At 41.9% G+C, this 13,480-nt stretch overlaps 1 protein-coding gene across 1 annotated transcript; it reads right to left on the bottom strand.

Moving 5' to 3' along the window:
• On the bottom strand, positions 11,791–12,984 carry LOC107647564 (arginine/serine-rich coiled-coil protein 2-like). The gene is made up of 2 exons (XM_016351634.1): positions 12,370–12,984; positions 11,791–11,991 (listed from the first exon to the last, which is right to left on the bottom strand). Exons 1-2 carry the CDS (start codon positions 12,982–12,984, stop codon positions 11,791–11,793), a joined length of 816 nt encoding a protein of 271 aa, XP_016207120.1.

The raw sequence follows: 13,480 nt of genomic DNA, 5'->3' as shown, positions 1-13,480 counted from the left end.
TTTTTTCACTCAACAAAAAATAAGCATAAGCTTAGCCTTAGCAACTACACTTTCAAAATCAAAACTGAAAAACCCAGATAGAAGAGGAGAGGAAGCAGCCGCTCAACAAGGAAGAAGACGGAACTAAGCTCCCACCACTAACACTTCACTCTTTTATATCAGCATGCTTAAGGAACTCGCACCCTTCGACTAGGTTAAACTGAACCAAAAAAAAAAAGTAAACGAACTCGGACCATCCGAGTTCCTCTTAGCCCTTCCACAAAACGGAGGGTCCGAGTTCAATGTGCCTTAACTCAAACTCTCAATCACGAACTCGGACCGTGCGATATGGGACGAAATTACCTACTAAAGAAATCGTAGGGTACGATTTCAATACCCAAAATTTTTTTCCTCCAATACAAATCGGACCGTGCGATTTGTTATTCAAAATTTAATCCAAAGAATTCGTACAGTCCGAGTTCCTCTATATCACACTGACAACAAAACTGTCCTACATATTTGTCCAGTCCCCCATAACTTCATATAGACGCATAGCACACACATGGCCTCCATTTCCATAAAATTGAGCCAACAAAAACCCAATTTAAGATGTGAGCTATTTTATTATTAGACCGCGTCCAATGTGAAAGCTTTCAATGTTTATTAATCAATTATAATAAGAGAATATAAATCTCTGTGAAGAGTGAATTTTCCTTTTCCTAAATTTTTCTCATCGTCTAATTTATAAAGGATTTTTTCTTTTCACTAATATAAATAATACATATAGTCTTTTTTATCTAATAAGTTGAATTGAATTATGATTTATTTACGATAAACTGTGTGTTTATTTCTATCAAGACTTTTTTATAGAGTAAAAAATTTGTTGGCTTAACCACGTAAAGTGAATTTAGATTGTCAAAATGAGGTTTGTAGTTGGAGATATTGGTTGCGCAACAATAATTCTATTTTGTGGTATTTTTATTTTTTTAAATTTTGTTGTAAATTTTAATTTTTAGATGACCTAAATAGCACGTATTAAGAAGTATCGACTAGCATTATTTTTGTGTTCGTATGGATTTTAGTGCTCACCAGTCACCACTACTTTTTTGAAAATTGTACTTGGCATTAATTTTATCATAATAAAAATATTTTATTTTTAATTTATCTATCACTTATCTTAAAAATACATATTAAAATTATAATTTAAAATTCTAAAACTCGTTTGCATAGATGCAACAAAATCTAAAAAGTAATTTGTGTTGGGTTTTTTTCTCTCTTTTGTGAGGCTCAAGCCAAACATTTTGAGGGTGTCTCTTTGCACTTATTGTGCCACAACCCTAAGGATTTGGATTTTCTAAAATTTGAATTTCACTTTAAAGAGTAAAGTGTGATCTTCTCCCATTGAATAGTTTCTCTTTCATATTTATTATTGGTCCTACCTATGAAATCAATGGTGAAAGATCACACTTTACTCTCTAAAGTGAAATTCAAACTTTAGAGGATCCAAATCTCAACCGTAATTAGATTTTAGGGTCATTGTGAGGGAGAGAGAACAGCCACCAAGTGAGAGAGAAGAGGGAAAAATAGAATTCTCGTTTTTATCCAAAGCAGTAAATTTCAAATGTCAGTTTCTCATTCGTTCACCGTTGGATCGGCTTGAAATTTAAACTGCGTGTTTCACTCATCTTTTTCTTTATTCTGGTCGGTGAAGATGTTGATTGGATGTTTTCAGTGGGAGAAATTGGCTTCACAAGAGAGAAATTAGGTTTCCCGTTTTTACACAGAGCAGCAATCTTTGAACGGCGATTTATCATTCTTTCACCGTTGGATTGATGTGAAATTTGGACTGTAGATTTTTCACATCTTGTTCTTCATTCTGAACGGTAGAGATTTTAATTGAAAATCTGCAGAGAGAGAAATTGACTTCAACAGTAGCTCTATTTTTTTGGTATATTTCATCTTCTTGCTTCTCATTTGAAAGCTTTGGTGCTTTGATGTTTTGGCTGGTTATATGCACATTTTTGTACTTTGTTTGAGACTCTCTTGTACCTCATTTGATTATAGTGGATCTATTTCATTGGTCTGGACGACCCGTGGTTTTTACCTCTCACATTGAGAGGATTTTCCATGTTAAAATCTCGGTGTATTCTTGTTATTGCTTTACTTGCTATATTTGCTTGTTATAGTTGCTGCCATATTGTGTTGTGAGTGCTTCCATATTGTTCTTGTATTGGATATTTGTGTCGTTTTCGCTGCTAGGCTCTTTCATACTGGTATCAGAGCTTGTTGGTATTTTTCTGGGCTTGTGATTCTGTGAACAATGGAAGCTAATACTAATACTAATAGGATGATCACTCTTAATGGTTCTAATTATGATTTGTGAAAGTCAAAGATGGAAGATTTGCTTTATGTCAAGAATTTTCATCAACTAGTTTTTGGTACAAAGAAGTCTAATGATAAATCTGATGATGATTGGACTTTGTTGCATAGACAAGTCTATGGATATATTAGGCAGTGGGTTGACGATAATGTGTTGAACTATATTATTAGAGAGACACATGCTCGGACCCTTTGGATTAAGCTTGAACAGTTGTATACTTGAAAAACTGGGAATAACAAGATGTTTTTGATCAAGTAGTTGTTGGCTTTGAAGTATACAAATGGGACATCAATGACAGATCACTTGAATAATTTTCAAAGAATTATGAATTAGTTATATATCTTCCATGGGTATCAAATTTGATGAAAAGGTTCAAGGATTGTTACTTCTTGGCTCCTTACCAGACTCGTGGAAAATTCTCAAAATGTCATTGTCTAATTCTGCTCCTGATAGTGTAATCTCTATGGATCTTGCCAAGAGCAGTATTTTGAATGAAGAGATGAGAAGAAAATCACAAGGTACATCGACTACACATTCAGATGTTCTTGTTTCTGAGTCTAGGAGGAGAAACAAAAGTCGAGGTTCTAAAGGTAGAGATCAAAGCAGAAGCAAGTCTCGAGGAAAGTATAAGAATATTGAGTGTCATCATTGTAGTCAAAAGGGATATGTGAAGAAATTTTGTTGGCAGTTAAAGAAGGAGAAAGCCAAGGCAAGTAAAGACAAAAGCACAAATAAAGATGATGGTAGCAATGAAGACAAGGTTAATGTAACTCATGATGATTTTCTTATTGTTGAGGAGTTTGAATCTGTTAACCTTGTTGATAATAGCACTAGTTGGGTGATTGATAGTGGTGCTTCTATTCATGTTACATCTAGGAGGGATTTCTTTACCTCTTATACTCCTGGTGATTTTGGTGATGTGAAAATGGCTCATCAAGGTGTTGCAAAATGTGCTGGTGTTGGACGGATTTGTTTAGAAACCTTCAACGGTACCAAGTTGACTTTGAAGCGTGTGAAGCATGTTCCAGATATTCGGTTGAACTTACTTTCTGTTGGTAAGTTGTGTGATGAAGACTTGGATAGCTCATTCTCCCGTGATAGTTGGAAGTGCACCAAGGGTTCCATGGTTGTTGCTAGAGGTACATGACACTCTACTCTTTATTTAACTCAAGCAAAGATTGTAAAAGATGTTGTTAATGCTGCTGAGTTTGTTGATGAAACTGATTTATGGCATAAGAGATTATGGCATATGAGTGAGAAGGGTATAAATATGTTATCCAAGAGGAATCTTTTATCTGGTTGTAAGGTTGCTTTGTAAAAGTGCAACCATTATTTTGTTGGAAAACAAAACAGGGTTTCTTTTAAGAGTCATCCACCTTCAAGAAAGCAGAAGATACTTGACTTGGTGCATTCTGATGTATGTGGGCCGATGAAGACAATAACACTTGGAGGGTCTATCTATTTTGTAACCTTTATTGATGATCATTCTAGAAAATTATGGGTTTACACTTTGAAGACCAAAGATCAAGTTTTGAATGTGTTCAAGCAATTTCAAGCTTCTGTTGAAAGAGAAACTGGGAAGAAGTTGAAATGCATTCGATCTGACAATGGTGGTGAGTACTCAGGTCCATTTGATGCTTATTGTAAAGAGCATGGTATAAGACATCAGAAGACTCCTCCGAAGACTCCTCAGTTGAATGGCTTGGCTGAAAGGATGAACAGAATATTGGTTGAAAGAGTTAGGTATTTATTGTCACAATCTGGATTGGCAGAATCCTTTTGGGGTGAAGTTTTGAGCACTATTGTTCATATCTTGAACCGGACACCATGTGTTCCCTTGCAATTTGAAGTGCCAGAGAAGGTATGGTCAGGTAAAGATGTTTCTTATGATCATTTAAGAGTCTTTGGATGTAAAGCTTTTGTTCATATTCCTAAAGATGAGAGATCTAAGCTTGATATAAAGACTAGGCAGTGTATTTTTATTGGCTATGGCATGGATGAGTTTGGTTACAGGTTTTATGATCCTGTTAGCAAGAAGGTGATTCGGAGTAGAGATGTTGTCTTTGTTGAAGACTAAACATTGAAGGATGTTGATAATGTGGAGAAGCCAATGGTTCAGCCTAGTGATGATTTTTCTGACTTGGATATTACTCTCTCTATGCCTATGGTAGAAGATGGTAGAGTTGAAGCTCAAAATAATGAGCATGATACAAGTGCAGGTGAAGATGGAACAGTTGATCCGATACTTGATGAAGTTGGTAATGATGATCAAGATGAAGAACCAGCTTTAGAAATTCCTGCAAATGCACTTAGAAGGTCTACAAGAGAGAGAAAGCCTTCGTCAAGGTATTCTCCACATGAGTTTGTTTTGTTGACTGATGGGGAAGAACATGAATGCTTTGGAGAGGCTGTTGAAGATGAAAGAAAAACTCAATGGCTTGAAGCTATGCAAGAAGAAATGAAGTCATTGCTTGAGAATGATACCTATGAGTTGGTGAAGCTACCGAAGGGTATGCGAATTTTGAAGAACAAATGTGTATTTAGAATCAAGAATGAAGAACACAATTCTAAGCCTCGGTATAAGACTAGATTGGTTGTTAGAGGTTTTAGCCAGAGAAAAGGTGTTAATTATGAGGAGATCTTTTCTCCTGTTGTGAGGATGTCATCCATTCGTGCTGTGCTTGGATTAGCAGCGTCTCTTGATCTGGAGATTGAGCAAATGGATGTGAAGACAACTTTTCTTCATGGTGATTTAGACAAGGAGATCTACATGGAGCAACCGGAGGGCTTTGTTGTTAAAGGAAAGGAAGATTTTGTGTGCAAGCTTAAGAAGAGTCTTTATGGGTTGAAGCAAGCTCCAAAACAGTGGTACAAGAAGTTTGAATCTATTATGGGAAAGCATGGTTACCGTAAGACAACTTCAGATTATTGTGTATTTGTGCAAAAATTTTCTAATGATGATTTTATCATTCTTTTGCTTTATGTGGATGATATTTTGATTGTGGATAAGAATGCTTTGAGGATTAATGAGTTGAAGAAACAGTTGAGCAAGTTCTTTGCTATGAAGGACTTGGGTCCTGCCAAACAAATTTTGGGCATGACTATTACTCGTTATAGAGATTCCAAGAAGCTTTATTTGTCACAGGAGAAGTACATAAAGAAGGTGCTTCAAAGATTTGGCATGAATGATGCCTAATGTATTGCTAGTTCTTTTGCTCCTCATTTTAAGTTGAGCACCAAGCAGTGTCCAACCACTGATGAGGAGAAACAAGCAATGGATGAAATTCCTTATGCCTCAGCTGTTGGAAGCTTGATGTATGCTATGGTGTGTACTAGACCAGACATTGCTCTTGCGGTTGGTACTGTGAGTCGTTTTCTCTCTAATCTAGGTAAAGAATATTGGAATGCTGTTAAATGGATTATGAGATATCTCAAAGGTACAACTAACTTGAGTTTGAGTTTTGGTAGTGAAAAACCTTTGCTAGTTGGCTTTACTGATGCAGACATGGCAGGAGATATTGATTCTCGAAAGTCTACTTCAGGTTATTTGGTCAAGTTTGCAGGGGGAGCTATTTCATGGCAGTCAAAGCTACAAAAGTGTGTTGCATTTTCTACCACAGAGGCAGAGTTTATTGCAGCAACTGAAGCATGTAAAGAGTTGTTGTGGATGAAAAAATTTCTTGCAGCACTTGGTTTTAAGCAAGACCGTTATGTGTTGTTGTGTGATAGCCAAAGTGCTATTCATCTTGCCAAGAATTCTATTTTTCATGCAAGATCTAAACATATTGATGTTAGGTATCACTGGATACGGGATATGTTAGATTCCAAGTTGTTGGAACTTGAGAAAGTTCACATTGATGACAATGGTGCTAATATGATGACAAAAGCATTGTCAAGAGAAAAGTTTGAAACATGTTGTTTGATCGACGGAATGGCGAGAGCCTCCACCTAGTCGAGAAGGGGGAGATTTGCTGAGTATTTTTCTCTCCCTTGTGAGGTCCAAGCTCAGCATTTTGAGGGTGGCTCTTTACACCCATTGTGCCACAACCCTAATCAGATTTTGGGGTCATTGTGAGGGAGAGAGAATAGCCACCAAGTGAGAGAGAAGAGGAAAAAACAGAATTTTCGTTTTTATCCAAAGTAGTAAATTTAAAATGTCAGTTTCTCATTCGTTCTGGTCGGTGGAGATGTTGATTGGAGGTTTGAAGTGGGAGAAATTGGCTTCGCAAGAGAGAAATTAGGTTTTCCTTTTTACACAGAGCAGCAATCTTTGAACGGCGATTTCTCATTCTTTCACCATTGGATCGACGTGAAATTTGGACTGTAGATTCTTCACATTTTGTTCTTTATTATGAACGGTGAAGATTTTAATTAGAGGTCTTTAGAGGGAGAAATTGGCTTCGACAGCAGCTCTATTTTTTTGGGTATATTTCATCTTCTTGCTTCTCATTTGAAAGCTTTGGTACTTTGATGTTTTGGCTGGTTATATGCATATTTTTGTGCTTTGTTTGAGACTCTCTTGTACTTCATTTGATTATAGTAGAGCTATTTTATTGGTCTGGACGACCCGTGGTTTTTACCTCTCACATTGAGAGGGTTTTTCACGTTAAAATCTTGGTGTGTTCTTGTTATTGCTTTACTTGCTATATTTGTTTATTATAGTTGCTGCCATATTATGTTGTGAGTGCTTCTATATTATTTTTGTGTTGGATATTTGTATCGTTTTCGCTGCTAGACTCTTTCAGATTGTACTAAACCTTTATTTAGGACTTGATGTATGTGTTTTTTATTTTTCACTTCGAGAGATTTTTTATATTAAAATTTTAGAGTGTATGTATTATTCTTATCTCTCAGTTTTTTAGATTTGTTTTGTTTGTATAATTTTTAACTATATTATTGTCGATTACTACTGACATTTTAATTCGGTGTAGTATTGTTGGTTTTCTTATTCATATAAAAAATTATAAAAATATTATTTGTACACTAAAATTAGTCATTAAAATCAGTTATTAATATATTTGTATATAAATATATGTATGTACGAGATGTCTCTGGTACGGTTTGAAGGGTGGATCGGGAACCCGCGAACCTGAGCTGAAGCCGGGTTGCCTGACTGGAGCAATGGGGGGAGGTACCTGCAAAGACACTCCGACGCTCAAGTCAGAATGGATCTAAGAGGTAGAAGGTGTGAGGAATGAATGAATACCTGGAGGGACTTGGGTCCTCCTTTTATAGGTATTTGGTGAGCATCTTATCTTATCTTATTTGGCTAAGATAAGGGAGATATTTGAATTTGAAAGTCGGTTAGGAGTTCTAGAGGGCCGGTTTCGAGCCTTCTGGAAGATGGAGGCGGGTCGGACCCGAGAAACCGGGTTCGAGTTTAGTCGTGGGTCTGGGATCCGTGGGCCGGATCCGTAACAATTGCCCCCGCAGCGGGAGAGCAAACAAGGTCAGTCTGTCGCTGGAAGGTGTGGTATTTGACTGCGGGCTGGGTCTTTAGTTTTTCTTGGGTGTTCGTTTGATTCTCCGTCGCGAGATCGGTGTCTCGGCCTTGGCTTTTGCTGGAAGGTTCGTCTGACCGTTTTGGTTTGACGTGACTCTTCCGAGCCTACTGCGTCTGTTGCGTTCTTCGAGGCGTGCTTTATTAGCTTCTATTTTCGAGGGGGGTGTTTAATGCGAGGGAGCATTTTCCTCTTTTGCCCCTACGAGCCTTACCTTGTTTTTAGGGTTATTTGTGTATTTTCGCCCCCCTTCTTCTGTAACCGTTTTGGCCTTTTAATTCCCTCGTTTGTTTTGTTTTTTTCTTTTTTCGTTCTTTTGAAGAAATCTTCTCTTCTCTCTGTGTCACTGTTCTCTGGTGCTTTTTTGCCGCTTCTGCTTCTCAAGCTTCCCCAGGATCTTTTTCTCTGTTTCCAGGTTGGTGTGCTTCTTTTTTGTTTTGTGCTATGCCTATTTTGTATTTGCCATGCGTTGTACTTTGTTATTTTATTGCTGCATTGTGTTTTCTGCGGTGGTATTTTAAGTTTTGGAGGGGGGCTGAGTGTGGTTGTGTTTGGTTAGTAGTGGCGGTGCACCACCGTGTTGGTTTTGGCAGTAGCGGTAGGTTTCTGTTCTTGCTTCTACGTAGGGTTGGTAGGCTGATGGTGGTGCTCCTCCCTGTTTTAGGTATGCATCGGCGGAGAAATGAGGGTGTTGGTGCTCCCGTGGCTCCCTCCAGGGGCGTCCCCGCTCGCTACACTTGGGTGACTAGCGATGTGTGGGGCGTTCCGTCACGGATGACGGAGGCCGATCTTCAACGCCTCCGTGATCAGGGGGCGATTTGTGGTGGCGGTGAGATGGAGCGGCAGTACGAGCTTGCCCTTCCAGATGCCGACGAGCGTGTCTGTTATTTAAATCTTCATTCGCCCACTGTTCCGGACTGGATGTGGGTTTACGAGTCGATGTTTACACGGCTCGGCGTGCGGTTTCCTTTCTCGCCGTTTGTTCAGAATTTGCTGAGTCGGTGTTCCGTGGCGCCGTCTCAGCTTCATGCGAATAGTTGGGCTGCCGTGCGGTCTTTTGAGTTGGTGTGCCGGTATCTCGACCTTTCGGCTTCTGTTCCTGTTTTTCTTTTTCTTTTCTTATGCACTCTCCCGACTAAAGAAGGGAAGCATAAGAAGGGATACATGTCATTCCGTGCTCAGCCTCATCGCTGAATTTTTGGGTTGTTTGAGGATTCCTTTCACGGTTTCAAAAGGGAGTATTTTAAGGTGCGTCCCGTTCAGGGGCATCATCCGTTTTGGTTGTCGCCGGAAGGCGTCCGCCGGTTTCTGACGTACTGGAATTTCCGTGCTGGCCCGTCGGTTTTGACTAAGTTCACCTATGATGGCTTGTCCCAGGAGGATAAGGATGTCGCCAACATTTTGTGGCATTTGTTTGGCGAGCGTCCGTTGAATCCTCGGGATGTCATGGGGGACCCTGAGGCTTGTTGGGCGTATATCGGTGTGTGCTCTATCTCTTTCCTGATTTTTTGTTTCGTTTTTCCCGAGTTTGTAACTTGATTTTTCTTTGGTTTCTTTCAGTTGAGATGGCTGGTGGGCTGACTTCTTTGGCTAGGTTGAAGGCCGCGATGGGTCGGGAGGAGGGATCTTCGTCTCCTTCTACCCCTGTCTATCCTGCCGTGGATTCTCAGCCGGTTTCTCAGGAGGTGGTTTCCTCGGGTGCGCGGGCCGATGCTCAAGTTTCTCCTGGTCCTGCGAACTCTCCTGAAGTCGTCGTGGTGACGGCTGCTGAGGCTTCTCAGAAGAGAAAAAGGCCTGAAGACCCGAGCAGCGAGACTTTTGAGCAGGAGGGTTTGGTGCCTAGTGTGATGGATTGTCGTTTCGATGCCCCGGGTTTTATTGATCAACACTTGATGCCTGGTACGGAGCCGTTTTTTGATGGTTGCGATGTTTCGTTCTAGGCCAAGTCGGTGTACCGTGCCCTCCTTCGGTCTGCTGTCGTTGTTCGGAAGGCTGAGCCCGTGATGGCTCAAGTTGGTTTGCTGGATAAGAAACTTCGTCACTCTCAGGCTGAAATGGTTAAGCTGAAGGAGAAGCTTGAGACTGTCGAGATTGCGAGGGAGAAGGCAGTGAAGTCTTCTGAGGAGGCTGGGGCAGAGATTTCCGGCTTTCCGAGGTTGAGACTTCACTTGTTTCTCAGCTGGGTGAGGAGCGGCAGAAGGCTTCTGATGCGGGTTCCCAGGCTGCCGTGCTTCTTGGTGAGACGGAGGCTTTGAAGGCCGAGGTTGCTGCCTTGAAGAGGGAGAAAACGGAGCTGTTGGCTGATGCTAAGGATGCGATCGCTGCTACCGAGGAGACGATGAAGGCACAGGCCCTGGTGCTGGCTCCGGGCGTGGACGTGTCCGTGATGGGAGCGTTCAAGACCGTTCGTGATGGCCGGATAGTCGACCTCGAGTAGCTTTATCTCTTTGTAATTTTGTATTTTTGTCTTGAGACTTGGTTTTGTTTTTTGGATATTTTGGTTTGGCCGTGGGCCGTGTAACCGTGACTTTGTGATTCCGAATTCGTTAAATGACTTTTTCGGCCGTTCGGGCCTTTTTGTATATTCCGTTTAAGACTGTTCCGTTTTTTAGTATATTTCATTCCGTTTGGGATGAGCGGACCGTCGTGTGGTCGTATTTTCATGGATATCCGTGTGTCGGGCCTGAGGGGTGATCGGTCCCCTAGTCGTGGCCGTAATTTTGTTCCGTTATTTGGGACATTTTAAAATTGAAGAATTTAGGGATAGCCTTTTAATGAAATTTTATTGATGGGTGGGCCTCGTTAAAACCCTCCGTCTTTGGGGGGAAAGGGGAAAGTTATGAGATATTTTAAATCTATTATATTTTATTATAAATATATTTTAAATACATTAAAAGTTTAAAATTTTTTTATAAATATTAAATATATGACATATTACATATAAATATTTTTATTAAAAAAGAATTTATTTAAATAATATTTTTATTTTTGTAAAAAAAAAAATAGGCCTTTTAACAGGCTTCAAGCCAGGCCAGGCTGAATAACAGGCCAGGCCTAGTACCTTATAAAGAGCCTATAACAGGCTGCAGGCCAGGCTCAGGCCAATTAATTGTATGACAAGCCAGGCCTGTTAAGAGCAAAGCCTGGCCTGGCCTGGCCTGTTTCCACCCCTAGCTGTGGAGTCTTTTAGGACTACGAATTTGGATAAGATTGTCTTCTTTTGGTTGCTTGTTCCTATGGTGATGGGAAGGGTGATCGAGCCATCTGGTTTGAGAAAGTTGTCTCCGAGTCCCGTGACACCGTTGCGGTGTGTTTGGAGGTTGTCGTTGTGGAGCCCGAGCTTATCGAAGGCTCCTCGGAAGAGGATGTTCGAGTCTGCCCCGATGTCTACTAGTATCCTTCGTACTAGTCCTGTTCCGATTCTAGCCGAGATGACGAAGGGGGCATCTTCGGCCGAGGTGCCGTGCTGGCAATCCTCTGGTAAGAAGGTTATCGTGTTGTCGGCCGTAATGGTTGGAGTTTGGTTTCTGACCGCCATTACTTTGAGATCTTTTTTCATTGTTAGTTTCGACTTGCTCGATATGTCCTTGCCCGTGATGACGTTTACAATGATGGTCGGGTCGTCTTCTGGGCTTTCCCTGGGGGGTTGCCTTTGGGTTCTCGGGTTACGCCCGTCTTTTTCCGGCAACCTGTCTCTTTCCGCACGTCTTGGTTCTCTGATGATTTTGGTAAATTCTGGGAGTTTGCCGTCTCGTATGGCTTGTTCGAGGGCGTCTTTAAGGTCAAAACAATCTTGTGTTTTGTGACCGTAACCTCGGTGGTAGTCGTAGTAGAGGGTTTTGTTGCCTCCCGTCCTTTCTTTGAGTTGTCGGGCTTTCGGAATGATGCCTCGATCTGCTATTTGGTGGTATATTTCAGTAATTGGTGCTGTCAGGGCGTGTAATTAGAGAATTTGCCAATTCTTGGTGGTCGGTTTGTATTTGTCGGTCTGGGGTGGTCCCTTTGATTCTCTTTGGGTGGTGGATTTTGGCGAGAAGCCGAGTTGCTGTGTTGGGTGTTGCTGTGTTGCCGTTTGTTGGCGGCGACAACCTGGCTAACTTCTTCGTCATTGATGTAATCTTTGGCGACATTCTGGATCTCGTGCATGGTCCATACTGGTTTAGTGGTGAGGTGTTTGCGAAAATCTTCGTTCATGAGTTCGTTGGTTAAACAAAGGCTTGCGACGGAATCCGTGAGTCCGTCGACCGTCAGGCATTCGTCGTTGAAGCAGTCGAGGTATTTCCTTGTGGATTCTTCTTGTTTTTGCGTGACCCCTAGCAAGCTGATGGGGTGTTTGGCTTTGGTGATTCTAGTTGTGAACTGGGCCATGAACTTTCGTGCTATATCGTGGAAATTGGCTATGGATCCGTTTGGGAGGGCGTTGAACCATTTGATTGCCGGTCCTACGAGGGTTACCGGGAAGGCTCTGCATCGGACTGCGTCGGCCGCTCCTTCTAGGTTCATCCTGGCCTCGAAGGCCGTTAGATGTTCCTGGGGGTCTTTGGTCCCATCGTACTTCATGTCGGTAGGTTTGTCGAAACCTTTGGGGAGTTTTGCTCTTAAGATTCTCTCTGTGAAGGGTGTAGCTCCCATTATTGTGTGGTCGTTTCTTGTGCGCTTGGTATTTCGGTACCTCCGATCTTCGTCTGAGTCGTGTTGACGGCTTAGATCTCGGGAGGCGCTACGGTTGTGTTTCTTGTTGTATCGTCGTTCCGGCGATTTTTCGTGAGCGTGGTCGCGTGAGGCGCTGCGACCGTCTCTCCTATTGTGTCGTCGGGTTGGTGACCTACTGTGGCGAGATCTTGATCTGGAAGTTGCCTGGCTTCCGCGTTCATTGTTGTGTTTTTCTCTATTAGTCAGTTTGCCTTCGAGCTCCTGGACCCGGAGGCAGAGATCTTGGATGATCTGTGCCGCTTTGTCCTTGGCTTTCTCAGGATGTCGTTGGTCCGTGACGACGTGGTCGTTCGTGTGGTGGACAGTACTTGCTATTCTTGCTTGGTTTGTGACCTCCCGGTGTTCTGCGGTTGGGTTAAGCGATTGGGAGTCATCCTGGCTTGAGGGGGTTTCCTCCAGGACGTCCCCCATCCGGCTCGGCTGGCGCAAGGTCCCCACAAACGGCGCCAATGTACGAGATGTCTCTGGTACGGTTTGAAGGGTGGATCGGAAACCCGCGAACCTGAGCTGAAGCCGGGTTGCCTGACTGGAGCAATGGGGGGAGGTACCTGCAAAGACACTCCGACGCTCAAGTCAGAATGGATCTAAGAGGTAGAAGGTATGAGGAATGAATGAATACCTGGAGGGACTTGGGTCCTCCTTTTATAGGTGTTTGGTGAGCATCTTATTTTATCTTATTTGGCTAAGATAAGGGAGATATTTGGATTTGAAAGTCGGTTAGGAGTTCTAGAGGGCCGGTTTCGGGGCTTCCGGAAGATGGAGGCGGGTCGGACCCGAGAAACCGGATTCGGATTTAGTCGTGGGTCCAGGATCCGGATCCTGGACTGGATCCGTAACAATGTATAATTTAATTTATTTTTAATATGTATTTATATTACACTATTACAGTATGTATTTTATACTAGTA

This window comes from Arachis ipaensis, chromosome B06 (genome assembly GCF_000816755.2).
Source record: "Arachis ipaensis cultivar K30076 chromosome B06, Araip1.1, whole genome shotgun sequence".
Lineage (NCBI taxonomy): Eukaryota > Viridiplantae > Streptophyta > Magnoliopsida > Fabales > Fabaceae > Arachis > Arachis ipaensis.
The sequence above is the reverse complement of the archived record's forward strand: the minus strand, read 5'-3'. Positions and strand labels throughout refer to the sequence as shown.